Source organism: Myotis myotis, unplaced genomic scaffold (genome assembly GCF_014108235.1).
Source record: "Myotis myotis isolate mMyoMyo1 unplaced genomic scaffold, mMyoMyo1.p scaffold_m19_p_7, whole genome shotgun sequence".
NCBI lineage: Eukaryota > Metazoa > Chordata > Mammalia > Chiroptera > Vespertilionidae > Myotis > Myotis myotis.
Genome location: NW_023416379.1, coordinates 92,424,584 through 92,440,037, shown reverse-complemented (window position 1 = coordinate 92,440,037; position 15,454 = coordinate 92,424,584). Strand labels below are relative to the sequence as shown.

The 15,454-nt window shown below is 38.0% G+C and overlaps 1 protein-coding gene across 1 annotated transcript in view; it reads right to left on the bottom strand.

Moving 5' to 3' along the window:
* The window catches only part of SRPK1 (SRSF protein kinase 1), a 76,842-nt gene that overhangs the window by 29,467 nt on the left and 31,921 nt on the right, over positions 1 to 15,454 (bottom strand). The window contains 4 exon segments of the mRNA XM_036316116.1: positions 471 to 577; positions 11,646 to 11,733; positions 12,710 to 12,797; positions 15,037 to 15,145. Coding sequence (XP_036172009.1) covers positions 471 to 577; positions 11,646 to 11,733; positions 12,710 to 12,797; positions 15,037 to 15,145 — 392 coding nt within the window.

Below are 15,454 nucleotides of genomic sequence, written 5' to 3'. Positions count from 1 at the left end.
CCTGGGACCTTTCAGTCCGCAGGCCGACGCTCTACCCACTGAGCCAAACCGGTTATGGCCCCAAAGATATTTTTCTGTTGATTTTAGAGAACAGAATTTGATGGGAGAGACAGGGAGAGAAAAACATCGATTAGTTGTCTCCTGCAGGCACCCCAACCAGGTCTGGGGATTGAGCCTGCAACCAAGGTACATGCCCTTGATTGGACTGGAACCCAGGACCCTTCAGTCTGTGGGCTGACACTCTATCCACTGAGCCAAACTGGCCAGGGCTATAGAAAATGAACTGGGGGGAAATGGTTTAGATAAAATGTTTAACAACAGAATAAATATAGTGAATCCTATGGACTGAGTAAAACAATTTAAAAAGCCTACTTTTTAAAATAAAACTTCTATTGGAAACAGGAAACTCCTGACACTTCAAGAATATAAAAAAATAAAAATCACCACATAGAAGATACTAAGATACATACTTGCTGAATGATTTTTTTGACACAAGGCAGTGGAAGCCCTTGATAATTGGACTTGATGATCCACTTCAGCAGATGATGCCCCAAAACTTCAAACACCATGCAGATATCTAGAAGTTTATTAAGGAGGAAAAAGGGAGGCAAAATGCATTCCAACCCAATGAAAATGTTACTGTATTATTCTTTCAGTATAAAAGGTAATAGAGCTTGACTAAAAAAAATCTAACTGTCAATATTCTGAAATTCCAAAGGTTAATTAATGCTTTAGTTACTGAAAACACCCAAGAAATGGAAAATTCTGGTAGGTTCATTTATCAATAAGACTATACAAAAAAAAAAAAAAGAAAAAGAAAAAGAAAAGAAAGAAATATTGCTTTAACTAGAAGATAAAGTACCAAGACTTAACCCCCAAAATGCAAATGTCAACATTTTAAATAATATAGGAAACTGACGTGCTTTATGCTCTGTAGTTTACAAAACTAGTCTCAGTTCCAGTGCCACCATGTTTTCTCTGCGTGTGAGCATCCCCATCATTGACACACAGCAGAAATACTGCCAGCCTGGTTGTATGCAGAGCTGCAGGGATTTTAGTAGCAAGATGTTGTTATCTTCTATCTCTAGAAATTTCTACATAAATTGGAAAATCAAAAACACAGATATGTAATAATGACCTAGTGCCCAAACTTCGTTTTAAATTTTCCACTAAAGAAAACCCTGGTTCCTTGAAGAAATGGCCAAATCCAGGGTGAACCTGGACCATTTTGCTATGCCAGCAGGAAAAATGTCAAGAATAAACAAATCAGTTTGAAGATGTCATTAATCCAAGTTCAGAACATTTTAACGAGTAAAGTTATGAATTAACTTATAAATTAAAAATAGAATGAGTCCAAATGGATACTACAACAAGTATGTATCAGGAGACAGGAAATACCTCCTTTTAGAGAAAAAGTCAAGTAATAAATATACAAAGTATGACAGAAATAGAAAGCCACAATTTTACAATGACTATAATAACTGGTTCAGGTAAAAATCAATGCATACTAAAACTAAACTACCGAATGAAAAACTATTGGGAAAACTGAAACAATATCACCCCAAAGATTGCTTATTAATTATAAAAGGAAAAAGGTACTTTTAACCAGAGAAATCTGGAAAACACTGCCATAACCTACTGAGCAAACTATCACTGCCAATGATGAAGCACAAATTCACATCATGTGCCCCCTGAGAAGAACAAAACATCATCCATCTAGTGTGCCTGACAAAAATGATTTAACCTCAATTTAACTATGAGGAAACAATTAGACCAATCCAAATTAAGAGACAAAACATTCTTTGGAAAAATTAGTAAAAAAGTTAATGCCGTGGGAAGTATTCTAAATTAAAGATTAAAGGGACATGACTACCTCAGAGAAATAGAAATCAAAAGTACAGTAAGATAACATTCAAACTCACTAGAATGGACTAAAATAAAAAGACTAACATAACCAAATGTAAGTGAGAATGTGGAGCAATTAAAACTCTCATATTAAGTTAGTAGAAATGTAAAATAGTACTACCACTTTGGAAAACTGGTTGGAATTAAACATACAACTAGGAAATCTGTTTCAGGCAAGGTGAAGTAACAGAACTGGATTTACCCTCTTGCTTGAAATGGCAACAAAAGCAGACAAAATACATAAAATAACAGATTTTAAGACCCTGGACATCAGGCAATGAAGTCAGTGATCTCTGAGAGAAGGTAAGTAAATGAGCTGAAGCCTACGGTTCTTCCATCTTACTGCCTCGAGATTTTCCAGGCAGACCCCTTAAGGCAGCGGTTCTCAACCTGTGGGTCGCGACCCCTTTGGGGATTGAACGACCCTTTCACAGGGGTCGCCTAAGACCATTGGAAAACACATATATAATTACATATTGTTTTTGTGTTAATCACTATGCTTTAATTATGCTTCAATTTGTAACAATGAAAATACATCCTGCATATCAGATATTTACATTATGATTCATAACAGTAGCAAAATTACAGTTATGAAGTAGCAACGAAAATAATTTTATGGTTGGGGGTCACCACAACATGAGGAACTGTATTAAAGGGTCGCAGCATTAGGAAGGTTGAGAACCACTGCCTTAAGGTAAACATATGGAACTGAGTCTTGAGAGACTAAGGCAGCTCAAGATACCAGAGAGTAGAGAGCTGCAGAAAAAGAGAAGCCTGGAGATTGTAGAGGGAGCCCCTACAAGTATTTAGCAGTGTATTAATCAGAATAGGTATATGAGGAAACTACCAGAGGCAGACAGAAAAGAAATCACCTGGAAGGATTAGAGGAAACAGTGCCCAGCATTCCCTGGGGTACCAACAGTGTGTGCTCTCATTAAAAAGACTAGAAAAATTCAGTCGTACTTGTGGTCCAGAAATGAAACCTCACGTATATGGTCAATTAATTTACGACAGAATAGTCAAGATTATACAATGGGGAAAAAACAATCTCTTCAATACATGGTGTTGAGAAAACTGGACAGCCACATGCAAAAGACCACTGAACTCAAAATCAACTCAAAATGAATTAAAGTCTTAACCGTAAGACCTGAAACCATAAAACTCCTAGAAGAAAATATAGGGGATAGCTCTGTGACATTGGTCTCAGTGAAGATTTTTTTTGGATTTGACAAGAAAAGCAAAGGCAACAAAAGTAAAAATAAACACGTGGGACTACACCTAACAAAAATCTGCACAGCAAAGGAAACCATCAATTAAATGCAAAAGCAATCTATGGCATGGGAGAAAATATTTGCAAACCAATATCAGATTAAGAGGACAGTATCTAAAATAAATAAATAAGTTGTCCTGGCTGGGTAGCTCAGTTGGTTTAAACATCGTCCCGGTATGCCAAGGTTGCAGGTTCAATCCCTGGTCAGGGCACATATAAGAATCAAACAATGAATGCATTAATAAGTGGAAACACAAATGGATGTTTCTCTCTCTCTCAACAAAATATATAAACAAGTTATATAACTCAATAGAAAACCCCTATCCAATTAAAAAATGAGCAGAGGGTTTGAATAGAAAATTTTTCAAAGATGACAAAATGATGGCTAACAGGTACAATAATAAGGGAAATGCAAATCCAAACCACAATGAGACATTACCACACACCCCTTAGAATGGCTATTATGAAATAGACAAGAGATAAGTGTTGGTGAGGATGTGAAGCAGAGAACTCTTGTGCACTGTTGATGCAGCCACTATGGAAAACAACATGGAATTTCTTCAAAAAGTTAAAAATACAATTACCATATGATCTAGAAATTCCATTTCTGAGTATTTATCTGAAGGAAACAAAAACACCATGACAAAGAGATATCTGGAAGCCCATGTCATTGCAGCATTATTTACAACAGCCAAGACACAGAAACAACCTAAGTGTCCATTGAGGGGTGAACTGGATGAGTGGATAAAGAAGAGGTAGTACATACACACAATGGAATATTCAGCCATAAAACAGAAGAAAATCCTACCATTTGTGACAACATGAATAGGCCTTGAGGGCATTATGCTAAGTGAAAAGTGTCAGACAGAGAAAGACAAATACTAGATATCAATCATATGTGGTATCTAAAAAACAAAAACTCCCCAAATTTATAGATAAGAACAGATTGATTGTTGCCACAGGTGAGGAAATAAGTGAAGGTGGCCAAAAGGTACAAACTTCTAGTTATGATACTATTCTGCATATTAACATTATGTTGTATATCCAAAACTAATACAGTATTATATCTCATAGCCCAAGACTGAACACTGCTCTGGATCTATCTAACAAGTCATAAAAGTAAAATCTGAAAAGGATCAAACTATTTCCAAGTAAAACAACTGCTTCCCAGAACAAGCTCAAGATATATAGGAATAAAAAATATTCAGCAGACCTAGCCAGTTTGGCTCAATGGATAGTGTGTTGGCTTGCAGACTGAAGGGTCATGGGTTCAATTCCAGCCAAGGGAACATGCCCAGGTTGTGGGCTCGATCCCCAATATGGGGCATGCAGGAGGCAGCCAATCAATGGTTCTCTATCATCACTGATGTTTCTATCTTTCCCTCTCCCTTACTCTCTGAAATAAAAATATATTCAAAAAAAAGAAAGAAAAAGAAAGAGGCTCTTAAAAAAAAAAAAAAATCAGCAGCCAAGATGGTAAAAAAAAAATCACAATGTCTCAAAGATTACCAGGCAGCTAACTGACCCAGAACTGTAACCAAAATCAGGATTAACAGACAAGAACATTAAACATTATAACTGCATTCTATATACTGAAAAGCGTAGACATAGAAGATATAAAAAAAGAGACCCAAATAGAACCTCTGAGATGAAAACATGCTGGATAGGATAAATAGCAGATAAAGCACTGCAGAATAAGATTAGTGAACTTGAACGCATAGCAAAAGAAACTATGCAAAGTGAAAAACAGAAAAAAGTACAAACAAACCAACTGACACCCACAAGAGTAAGCTGTAGGGGCAACTTAAAGTGACCCCCCAAAAAGGGAAGAACAACAAATAAAGGTTTTATTCTTTACAATAGATCAAAAAATTATAAAAATAACAGCAGTGATCAACCCAGTATCAAAGTATACTCCTAGTGCTTAGATTCTATTTGCCATTTTCCACTATAAAAGGAGTTATGACTTCTCAGAGAAATGGATGATTCCAGATTTGGACCAGAAATGTATAAGATGAATCGGAAACATCTTCATGTGACAAATTATAAAAAACTGTCAAGACATTATGTGGATCCTGACTCAAATAAGAAACAAAACAAAAACACAAAACAAAACTAAAAGAAAAAAACATGAGACATTTAGAGAGACTGAAACATTGACTAGATACTGAATTTCAAAGAAATTGGTCCCAATTTTTAAAATAATATTTTTGATTGGTTTCAGAGATCAAGGGAGAGGGAGAGATAGAAACATCAATGAGAGAATGATTGATTGGCTGTCTCCTGTATGCCCCCTACTGGGGATTAAGCCCACAACCTGTGCACATGCCCTGATTGGGTACAGAACTGTGACCTGGTTCATAGGTCAACAACCAATTATTTTTAGATATAATAATTATGTTAAAGTTGTATTTTAAGAGTCCTTGTCTTTTGGACATATATTCTAAAAACAATTATGGATGAAAGAATATATCTAATATTGGTCACAAAATTATCAGGAGGTAGAGATAAAACAATATTGGCTCTCAGTTGATAATGGCTGAAATGGGTAATGGATCTGTGGGGATTCATTAAACTATTCTATTTTTGTATATGTAAAATACATCAAAACAGAATTTTTAAAAGTGTAGACGGCTTGCCCAGCCATGTGGGGTTCAGTGGTTGAGCGTCAACCTCAAGACATTTGACTCCTGGTCAGGGCATATGCCTGGGTTGTGGGCTTGATCCCAGTAAGGGGGTGGGGTGGCATGAAGACAGCAGCCAATGATGATTCTCTCTCATCGAAGTTTCTCTCTCTCCCTCTCCCTTCCTTTCTGAAATCAATAAAAAGAAATAATTTTAGAAGTGCAGATTGCTTAAAAACAAACACATATGCAAAGATAGCGATCAAATATGCAGACCTTTCTTAGATCTCCTACCAGTGCCAGACTGGAAATACATTCACCTGGAATTACCAATTGAGGCCCAGCTGAGGAGGAGACATATCAAGGAAGGACACAAAACCCCTGGAAACTGATAGGAAGGGCAAGGCCGCAAGAGGGACTGAACCAGCCCCCATAGGCAGTAGGTCAAAAGTGAAGAGGGAGCCCTCCACTACGGGATGGTATTTTCAGGAGGTCCAAGATACTGCACCACTGGGTCCTACAAAACACTTACTACCTAAGACCATCCCATGAAATCTGGAGGCATAGCAGTTTGATCTAATACCTAGAAACAAATACAAAGGGACAGAAAAAATGGGGAGACAAACAACCAACCAACAAATGAAACTGAAGACGTAATCACCAGAAAATGAACTAAATGAAATGGAGGCAAGCAATTTGTCAGATAATAATTCAAAGTAATGGTTATAAGGGTGCTCAAAGAGCTTAGTAAGAACTTAAGGAGAACGATATGGAACTTATTGAGAACTACACTAGCATTAAAAAAAAAAGGTAGAAACCATAAATAAAAATCTATCGGAAATGATGACATAACTAAAAGAAAGAATAGCCTGTAAGGAATCAACAGTAAGCTAGAAGAAGTGGAGGACTGAATCAGAGAATTAAAAGACAAGATAGGAAAAAACATCCATTCACAGCAACTGAAAAAAAAAAAAAAAAAAGCAGGAGAATTTAAGGGAGCTTTGGGACAATGAAATCTAACAACATTCACCTCAAAGGAGTGCCCCAAGGAGAAGAATCTGAGTAAGGATAGATAGAGAATCTGTTTGAAGAAGTAATGACAGAAGACTTCCCTGACTTGGTGAAGAAAGTCACACAGGGCCAAGGAACACAGAAAGTATCAATAAAGATGAATCCAAAAAGACCCACAACAAGACACATCATAAATGGCAAATGTTAAAGACAAAGAATCTTAAAAGCTGCAAGATGAGAGACAGAAAATTATCTATAAGGAAATTACCATTAGACTGTCAGCTGATTTCTCAATAGAAACACTTTAGGCTAGAAGGGAATCATGGCAGGAAGTATACAAAATAATGAAAAGCAAGTGACTATATCCAAGACGAATTCATGCACCAGTGGGGTCCCTTGGCCTGGCATGCGGGATCCGGCAGAAATCGGCTCTCCCAAGGTGTCCCGGATTATGAGAGGGTGCAGGCCAGGCTGAGGGACCCCACTGGTGCACGAAAGGGGCCAGGGAGGGACACAGGAGGGCTCCAGGGTGTGTCCAGCTCACCTCGCTCAGTCCCCAATCGGCCAGACCCCAGGAACAAGGTAACCTACCAGTTAAAGGGTCTTCCCCCTTGTGGTCAGTGCACGTCATAGCAAGCGGTTGAGCAGCCTTTGCATATCATTAGCATATTATGCTTTGATTGAACAGACAACTGGATGACCAGACACTTAGCATATCAGGCTTTTATTATATAGGGTAGCTAAGATCTGGAAACGGCCCATTAGTAGCTGAGTGGATAAAGAAGTTGTGATACATTTACACAATGAAATACTATGCAGTTGTAAAAAAAGAACCTCTTACCCTTTGAGACAACAGAGGGACCTGGAGAGTATTATGCTAAGTGAAATAAGCCAGTCAGAGAAAGACAAATATCACATGATCTCACTTACTTGTAGACTCTAATGAACAACATAAAGTAACAAATAAAATAGATCCAGAAACATGGAAGCATGCAATAGACTGAATTAAATGCATATATACATAACCCATGGACACAGACAGTAGTACAGTAAAGGCCTGGTGAGGGTGCTCAAGTAGAAAGGTAAGGGGTTAATGAGGGAAAGAGGGGAACACTATTAATACTTTCAATAATAAAGATATACACACAGATACAGAAAAACCCAGGAAACAGAATTTTTAATTTATTTGCTTATACTCTTAGTTTTCAACCTTAAATTTTATTTATTGAGAGAAGCATTGCAATATGGCAACAATGTTATTTTAATTTGTAAGGGGTGATATAAAATTGACCAAATATTTGGTAGCTTAGAAAACAAAAATAATTGGATAAAATATCAAAAAGATATATGAAAAAACATTTTTTGGGGAGATGGTGTAAAGAAAAACAAACAAAAGCCTTTTAAATGAAGTAAGAGCCATATTTAGTGTGCATTCTGAACAAGAGGAGCTAGCAAAAGAGTCAAAATGCATACTAGGGAAAAAAGTATCCTAAAGACATAAATCACATAGATGGCCAAAAATGACGCTCACTGGCTAGTGTCCATATTATGTACAGACCAGCTCTTCCTTCTTAGTCATTCATCTCACTATCCATAGAGGTTATAGAAGTCTACATACCTTTCTAGCTCAGGGCTCTTTATATTTCTAGAGGCCTGGTGCACAAATTTGTGCATGGGTGGGGTTCCCTCGGCCTGGCTGGTGATCAGGGCTGATGGGGGGGGGGGGGGTGTGGGCAGCTGGCTGGGGGTAGAGACCGCAGGAGGTTGCACCTCCCCAAACTGGGGCCAATGGGGGGTGGGGGGGACTGGAGGCTGGGGAGAGGGATTGTGGGAGGTTAGCCAGCTGGGGGGAGGTACTGAGGGAGGTTGGCCAGCTGTGGGAGGTTGGCTATGGGAGCGCACTGATCACTGGGGGGTAGCTCCTGCATTAAGCATCTTCCACTTGGTGGTCAGAGTGCATCATAGCAACTGGTCAACCAGTCGTTCGGTCGCTTAGGCTTTTATGTATATAGAATATGTAGATACTAGAGGCCCGGTGCACAAAAATTTGTGCACTTGAGGGGGGGGGTCCCTCAGCCTGGCCTGTGCCCTCTCGCAGTCTGGGACCCCTCAGGGGATGACCACCTGTTGGCTTAGGCCTGCTCCCTGGGGGATTGGGCCTAAGATGGCAATCAGAAATCCCTCTGGCAACCCGGCAGCCCTCAGGGGATGTCCACTTGCCAGTGGGGAACAGGCCTAAACTGTAGTCAGACATCCTTAGCACTGCTGAGGAGGCAGGAGAGGCTCCCACCACCACTGCTGTACTGGCAGCCATCAGCCTGGCTTGTGGCTGAGCAGAGCTCCTCCCATGTGAGAGCGACCTGAACACCAGAGGGCAGCTCCTGCATTGAGAGTCTGCCCCCTGGTGGTCAGTGTGTGTCATAGTGACCAGTCATTCCCAGTCTTTCTGCTGTTAGGGTCAGTTTTCATATTACCCTTTTACTATATAGGATAGAGGCCTGGTGCATGGGTGGGGGCTGGCTGGTTTGCCCTGAAGGGTGTCCTGGATCAGGGTAAGGGTCCCGCTTGGGTGCCTGGCCAGCCTGGATGAGGGGATGACGGCTGTTTGCAGCTGGTCACACCCCCTTCAGGGTGGGGGTCCCGCCTGAGTGCCTGGCCAGCCTGGATGAGGGGATGATGGCTGTTTGCAGCTGGTCACACCCCCTTCAGGGTGGGGGTCCTCACTGGGGTGCCTGGCCAGCCTGGATGAGGGGATGATGCCTGTCTGCAGCTGGTCACATCCCCTTCAGGGTGGGGGTTCCCACTGGGGTACCTGGCCAGTCTGGGTGAGGGGCTGAGGGCCATTTTCAGGCTGGCAGGTGACTGAAGCTCCCAACCTCTCCTTTTTTTCTTTTGTATTCTGGGATTTATTTACCTTCTATGGCTGTCACTGGAACTGAGAGCCAGCTTTAGCTCTGAGGCTCGGCTCCAGCTCTGAGACCTCGGCTGCTGAAAGCAGGTATCTGGGTTTGTTTGGGTTCTATAACTGTAGCACTGTTGCGGTCCTGCTGCTCCAGCTCTGCCGGCTGAAAGCAGGTTTCTGGGGATTGTTTAACTTCTATAATTGCAACATAATTGCTTAGAGTGCAAGCTCAGAGGCCGGCAGCGGCAGGCGGGGAACCTTGGCTTCCTCTATCACTGGAGCAAGCAAGCCTTCTGTTCGCTTCAGCTGCCTGGCTGCCGGCCGCCATCTTGGTTGGCAGTTAATTTGCATATCTTGCTGATTAGCCAATGGGAAGGGTAGCGAAGTTACGGCTAATTACCATGTTTCTCTATTATTAGATAGGATGAGAAAGGCTACTGCTCCAGGGAAAAAGCAGTATATAGAAAAAAAAGTCAGACGTATAGTTTCATGATGTATGTCTGCACAGTGAAAAGAGATGAGGGGCAGGAAACTAACTCATTAACCCTTAACTCAGTGCTCTGAGTTTTATCCTTTTCAATCTATAGCAGCAGATATCAGTAGCCAAGAGAGCCAAGAAGGAGGAAGGGCAGAGAGAAATGGATAAGGACAAAGAAATAAATTAATAAAATAGGGATTAAATTAATAGAAACTACAGAGAAACCACCTGGTAAGTTTTGAAAATATCTTGGAGCTTGAAATTCAAATCTACTAAGATATTTCAATAATTTTCAAAAAGTTTTCTAGTTTTGGGTCAAATAAAGGCAATGAACATTACTAAGGAGAGGACATTATTAGAATATGTCTTATTAGAATAGTTTTATTTGTAACATTTCCAAATTAGTAAAGAAATCTGGTACAAGACAAGATCTAAAAATCAGGAAACAGAATTCATACACAGTAAGCCAACAAAAAGTGACCACAATGGACCCAAGATACTGTTTTAAAATGGGATGATTCTTACAAGTTTTCCTTAGGGAATAGGGATGTAAGTTTCACTTCAAGGAAATAACTCACAACTAACTACAGAATGACAGATAAAATATTTTCACATCACCTGTTCTCTCTGCTTTCCCATCTTTTCTTTTTGCTTCTCTGTTCATATCTCTTACCATAGTCCACATGATACTACAGAACCATATGCAGTCTGTCTCCTTAAAAAAAGATCATCGCTTGCAATTAAGAATGTTAAGAGAAGCTAAACATATAGGGAAATAGAATGATATATGAAAAGTCTTTTCTTTACATTTTTAAATAGTTTATGAATAAGCAGTTTTAGACTCTCCAATCCGAGTGAGATGCTATCATTTATTCTGAAAAGTCTGATAGGCCTTTATTAACATAGCTGTTACAACAACCTTTCAATTAGTTCACTGCATGTCACTCTGAAATTAACTCATAAAGAAAATCAGCTGAGCTTCCCTCCAATTATAAAATTCTAAGGATCTGGATAAAATCATAAAACAAGTCAGTTTTTCATTGATAGTATGTGAACAATCACACCTGTTTAGGTTATAAACATTTAACTACACACACAACCTCTTCAATGTTTACCCAGAATTTATCATGAAAAATTACTTTATTAAAATTTCTGTGCTGATAAAAATCATAGAACCTCCTCTTAATAATACAAAGCTATTTTCTAAAAAAGTTATTTTCACTTTGGCTTAACTGGGCTGAAAAGGGGGAAAAGCCTAAAATAATACCCTGAAATATCACAATATATAAAGACAGATATGATTCACATCTGTGGTCAGAAATTTATAAGAAAAGAAAGTAATTTGATTTTAGTTTGCCTTCAGAAAAGAGACCAATGCTGTTTTACAAATCTGGTTCCTTTTTTGGGATAAAGTTAATTCATGATTTATTTTTCAATAGGTTTTAAAAAGGATACGTGTTCCATTAACTCCTGATATTTTAAAGTCATCTAGAAGTTGAACAACCATTTCTTTATTTGGATCATTAGGGTCTGAATTTCGCACCTATAATGGGGAAGACAGTATTCAGTAAAAAGGAAAGCACTGAAATAAGCCAAATGGCTACCTGCAGCAAATATAATAAAAGATTAATTACTCCAAGAAACAGCAAATTTATGAGAAAAACATTAAAATTTTATTAGCTAAAATAGATAAAGAACTTAATTCACAAAAGGAAATGCATCAAAAAAAGACTATTATACTAAATCGACCATTTTTCTACTCAAAGCACAATTCCCAAATTAACTGCTGGTAACCAGGCTACGAGGAATTAAGCTTTGGCAGGATGCACATTAACCACAGCACTAACCACATGGTTTATTCAAGCTGATATTTTTGTTCAAAGATAAACTTTCTCAATGAAGGAAACAATACAGTAATTTACTTTTGGGCACAAACTCCTTATTCTGTCACAGACTGATACTTTGAAAAATACTTCCTGGTCTTACAAATGAAACATTTAAAGTTCAGAAGAAAGAAAATGAAGAGTTGGAGGATATATTGGGATAGAACTGATCCTAAAACCTAGGTTTTCTAACTCTGACTTTAAGCTCCTTCTACTACATTGGAATTTTCTAATAAAACTGAAAGTAAGTTTTTGTTAAATATACTTAAGTTTTCAAGTATAAAGGATTTAATACAATGTTTATTTTTATAACATCTAAAAACATAAAATAGGTATTTATTTATTAGCACAACTTTCCTTTTAACCATAGTAGGAAAGAAAAACATTCTTTGTGCTATCTGGCAAATAAAACATGTTCAATAAACATTTTTATTTGTAAGTTTTTTTCGATGTGTATGAGAGCATGCATATTCCATCAGTTCCCTACCACATGCACAGAATGTTGTGTCTCCTCTACTTCTTTAAAGATATTGAAACTTTATAGTAAATATTAGCCATGCTAAAGAATTTACACTTTGTATGTTTTAATTCAATAAAACTTTATTTAATGCTTTGCAGTTCACATAAAATACTCACTGATTTCAGCAACCGGATTTCATCTAGTGCTGTTTCAGTATAATGTTCAGCACTTTTAACTACTTTCATGGCTACAAACTTCTTTCCCCTAAGAAACAAACATAGACAGTTAGGACTAAATGTCCTCCCTTACTGTAGGAAGCTAAGATTTCGATATAATGGGAGGCAGTGACAAAAATACAAATATTGATTTCATGTTTCCTTGTACTCAAATACAGAGATCACTTGTACCCAACAATTAACTGGCCAGATTTAATTTATAGAAAGAAAATATGTTCTTGGGTAATGCCAGTAATTAAACATTTTTTCTAAGTTAAAATCTACCTTCTTAATGTCTCCCTGAAACCAAGGAAAACCATAAAAAGGGATAGATAAGGGGAGAAACCCCACCAAATTTGAAGTATCTTGTCTACCTGGCAAAAACTAAAAGGTTAAAAACTATAATACTTTCCTATAGGAAGCCAGAAGAAAAAATAGGGTGAAAACAAACTACAAAAAAAAAAAAAAAAAGTACATAGATAGCAATTACTGTTTTCATCAAAGATAGGTAGTACACTTTTAGGTAAACACCCCATGGTAATTGATTTTTATGTAGAGAATAGTTTTAGACTGTGTGAGACTGAGCAAGTCTGTTACCAAAAGAAAATATAAGAAAATCTCACATAGGTTCATCTAGAGCAGGGGTAAAGACCATCCAACCTGTGGGCCATCATTTGGTGTGGCCCAGCCAAAGCATTAGCGGTGAGTTAATGAAATGTCTAACAAAAATAGCAGGCTAACTTTTAAGCTGATAATTTTGTATGGCCCGAGAATGATGTTATAAATATCTAAATGGCTCTTGGCAGAAAAAAAGGGCATCGATTTTCAATCGGTATGCTACAAGAATTTTTAAAACATGCAATACTTAACTATTTAGTCAGGGGCACTGACCTTTTTCCTCTTAGACTATAACATTAAAAAATGGACAATTGCTGTCCAATGTAAATGATCTGTCTTGAAGCATAAGTATATAGGTCATATAACAGAGTTGCATCTTATTTGTCATGTCACATAATAAATAAGGTTGCACCTGACTGGTTACTTCTTGGTACCAGAAATTCTTATAAACAAGTATAGGTACCTGATTTTTATTTTTTTAATTTTTATTAACACATTTCATTTTATTATTTTGTTAATCCTCATCTGAAGATATTTTTCCATTAATTTTTTAGAGAGAGTGGAAAGGAGTGGGAGAGGAGAGAAAACATCCATGTGAGAGAGATCCATCAACCAGCTGCCTCCCACAAGTGCCCCAACCAGGGCTGGGGATCAAGCTTGCAACCAAGGTATGTGCCCTTAACTCAACCTTCCTAATGCCGTGACCCTTTAATACAGTTCCTCATGTTGTGGTGACCCCAAACCATAAAATTCTTTTCATTGCTACTTCAAAACTGTAATTTTGCTACTGTTATGAATCATAATGTAAATATCTGATATGCAGGATGTATTTTCATTGTTACAAACTGAACATAATAAAGCATAGTTATTCATCACAAAAACAATATGAAATTATATATGTGTTTTCTGATGGTCTTAGGCGACCCCTGTGAAAGGGTCGTTCAATCCCCAAAGGGGTCGCGACCCACAGGTTAAGAACCGCTGCCTTAACTGGACTTGAACCTGGGACCCTTCAGTCCATGAGCCGACACTCTATTCACTGAGCCAAACTGGCCAGGGCTAGGCACCTGATTTTTAAAAAGTTATTTTGGAACGAAAGGGTAGGTAATTACTACTATATTGTTTTGTAAATCAATTTAACTTTACTCTGGTGAGAAAACTACAAATTTACATACCTTACTTTTAGTAATAGTTGCAATGCTTTGAATTTGGGAGTTCTAAGTGCCTTTTGACACTAATTTAATTAATCTTTTGTCTTTAAAACTTTCTTCACCAGAGGAAAGTCATTTGCCCAAGAACACAAAGATTATCAACAACAAAATTCTGATCAAGAAATCAGTCAGAGCCCTAAGCAGTTTGGCTCACTGGATAGAGTGTCGGCCTGGGGACTGAAGGGTCCCAGGTTCGATTCCAGTTAAGGGCATGTACCTTAGTTGCAGGCACATCCCCAGTAGTAGGTATGCAGGAGGCAGCTGATTGATGCTTCTCTCTCATCAATGTTCCTAATTCTCTATCCCTCTCCCTTTCTCTCTGTAAAAAATCAATAAAATATAGTAAAAAAAAAAAGAAAGAAATCAGTCAGAGTTAAACTGAAGGTGGATCAGCTCTGGAAAATCAGAAACATTTAGCTATCACCTAACTAATTCTTTTGCAGGACCACAAAAACTTACTGAATATCCCATGATAACCACACTGTTGAAAAGTGTCCCCAGCCCAACTTTCGGATCACATGATATCTCCCATTGAATAGATCTCCGATTTTCACAAGATGGTAACCTCCTAGAAGAAATAACAGGAGGGAAACATTCACGTAAGTAGTAGGAAAAGGTATCTTATATCCCATTTTCAACGTCTCTATACCTTTTATTAAATAAAAATGGTTTCTTCTATGCTATGAATTCAACATTTGTAGTAGGAAAAGTTATTTAAGTAAAAAAAATTTTAAGTCAAGTCAGGCGTACAGTATCATTGAGCTCATGTTACAAAAAAAGATCTTAGAGAATAAAATTAATGATTTAGAAGGAGCAAGTGATGCTTTGTAGACCATTTGCTATTTAAAATAAGTCATCCTCAAACAAAAATAAGGTT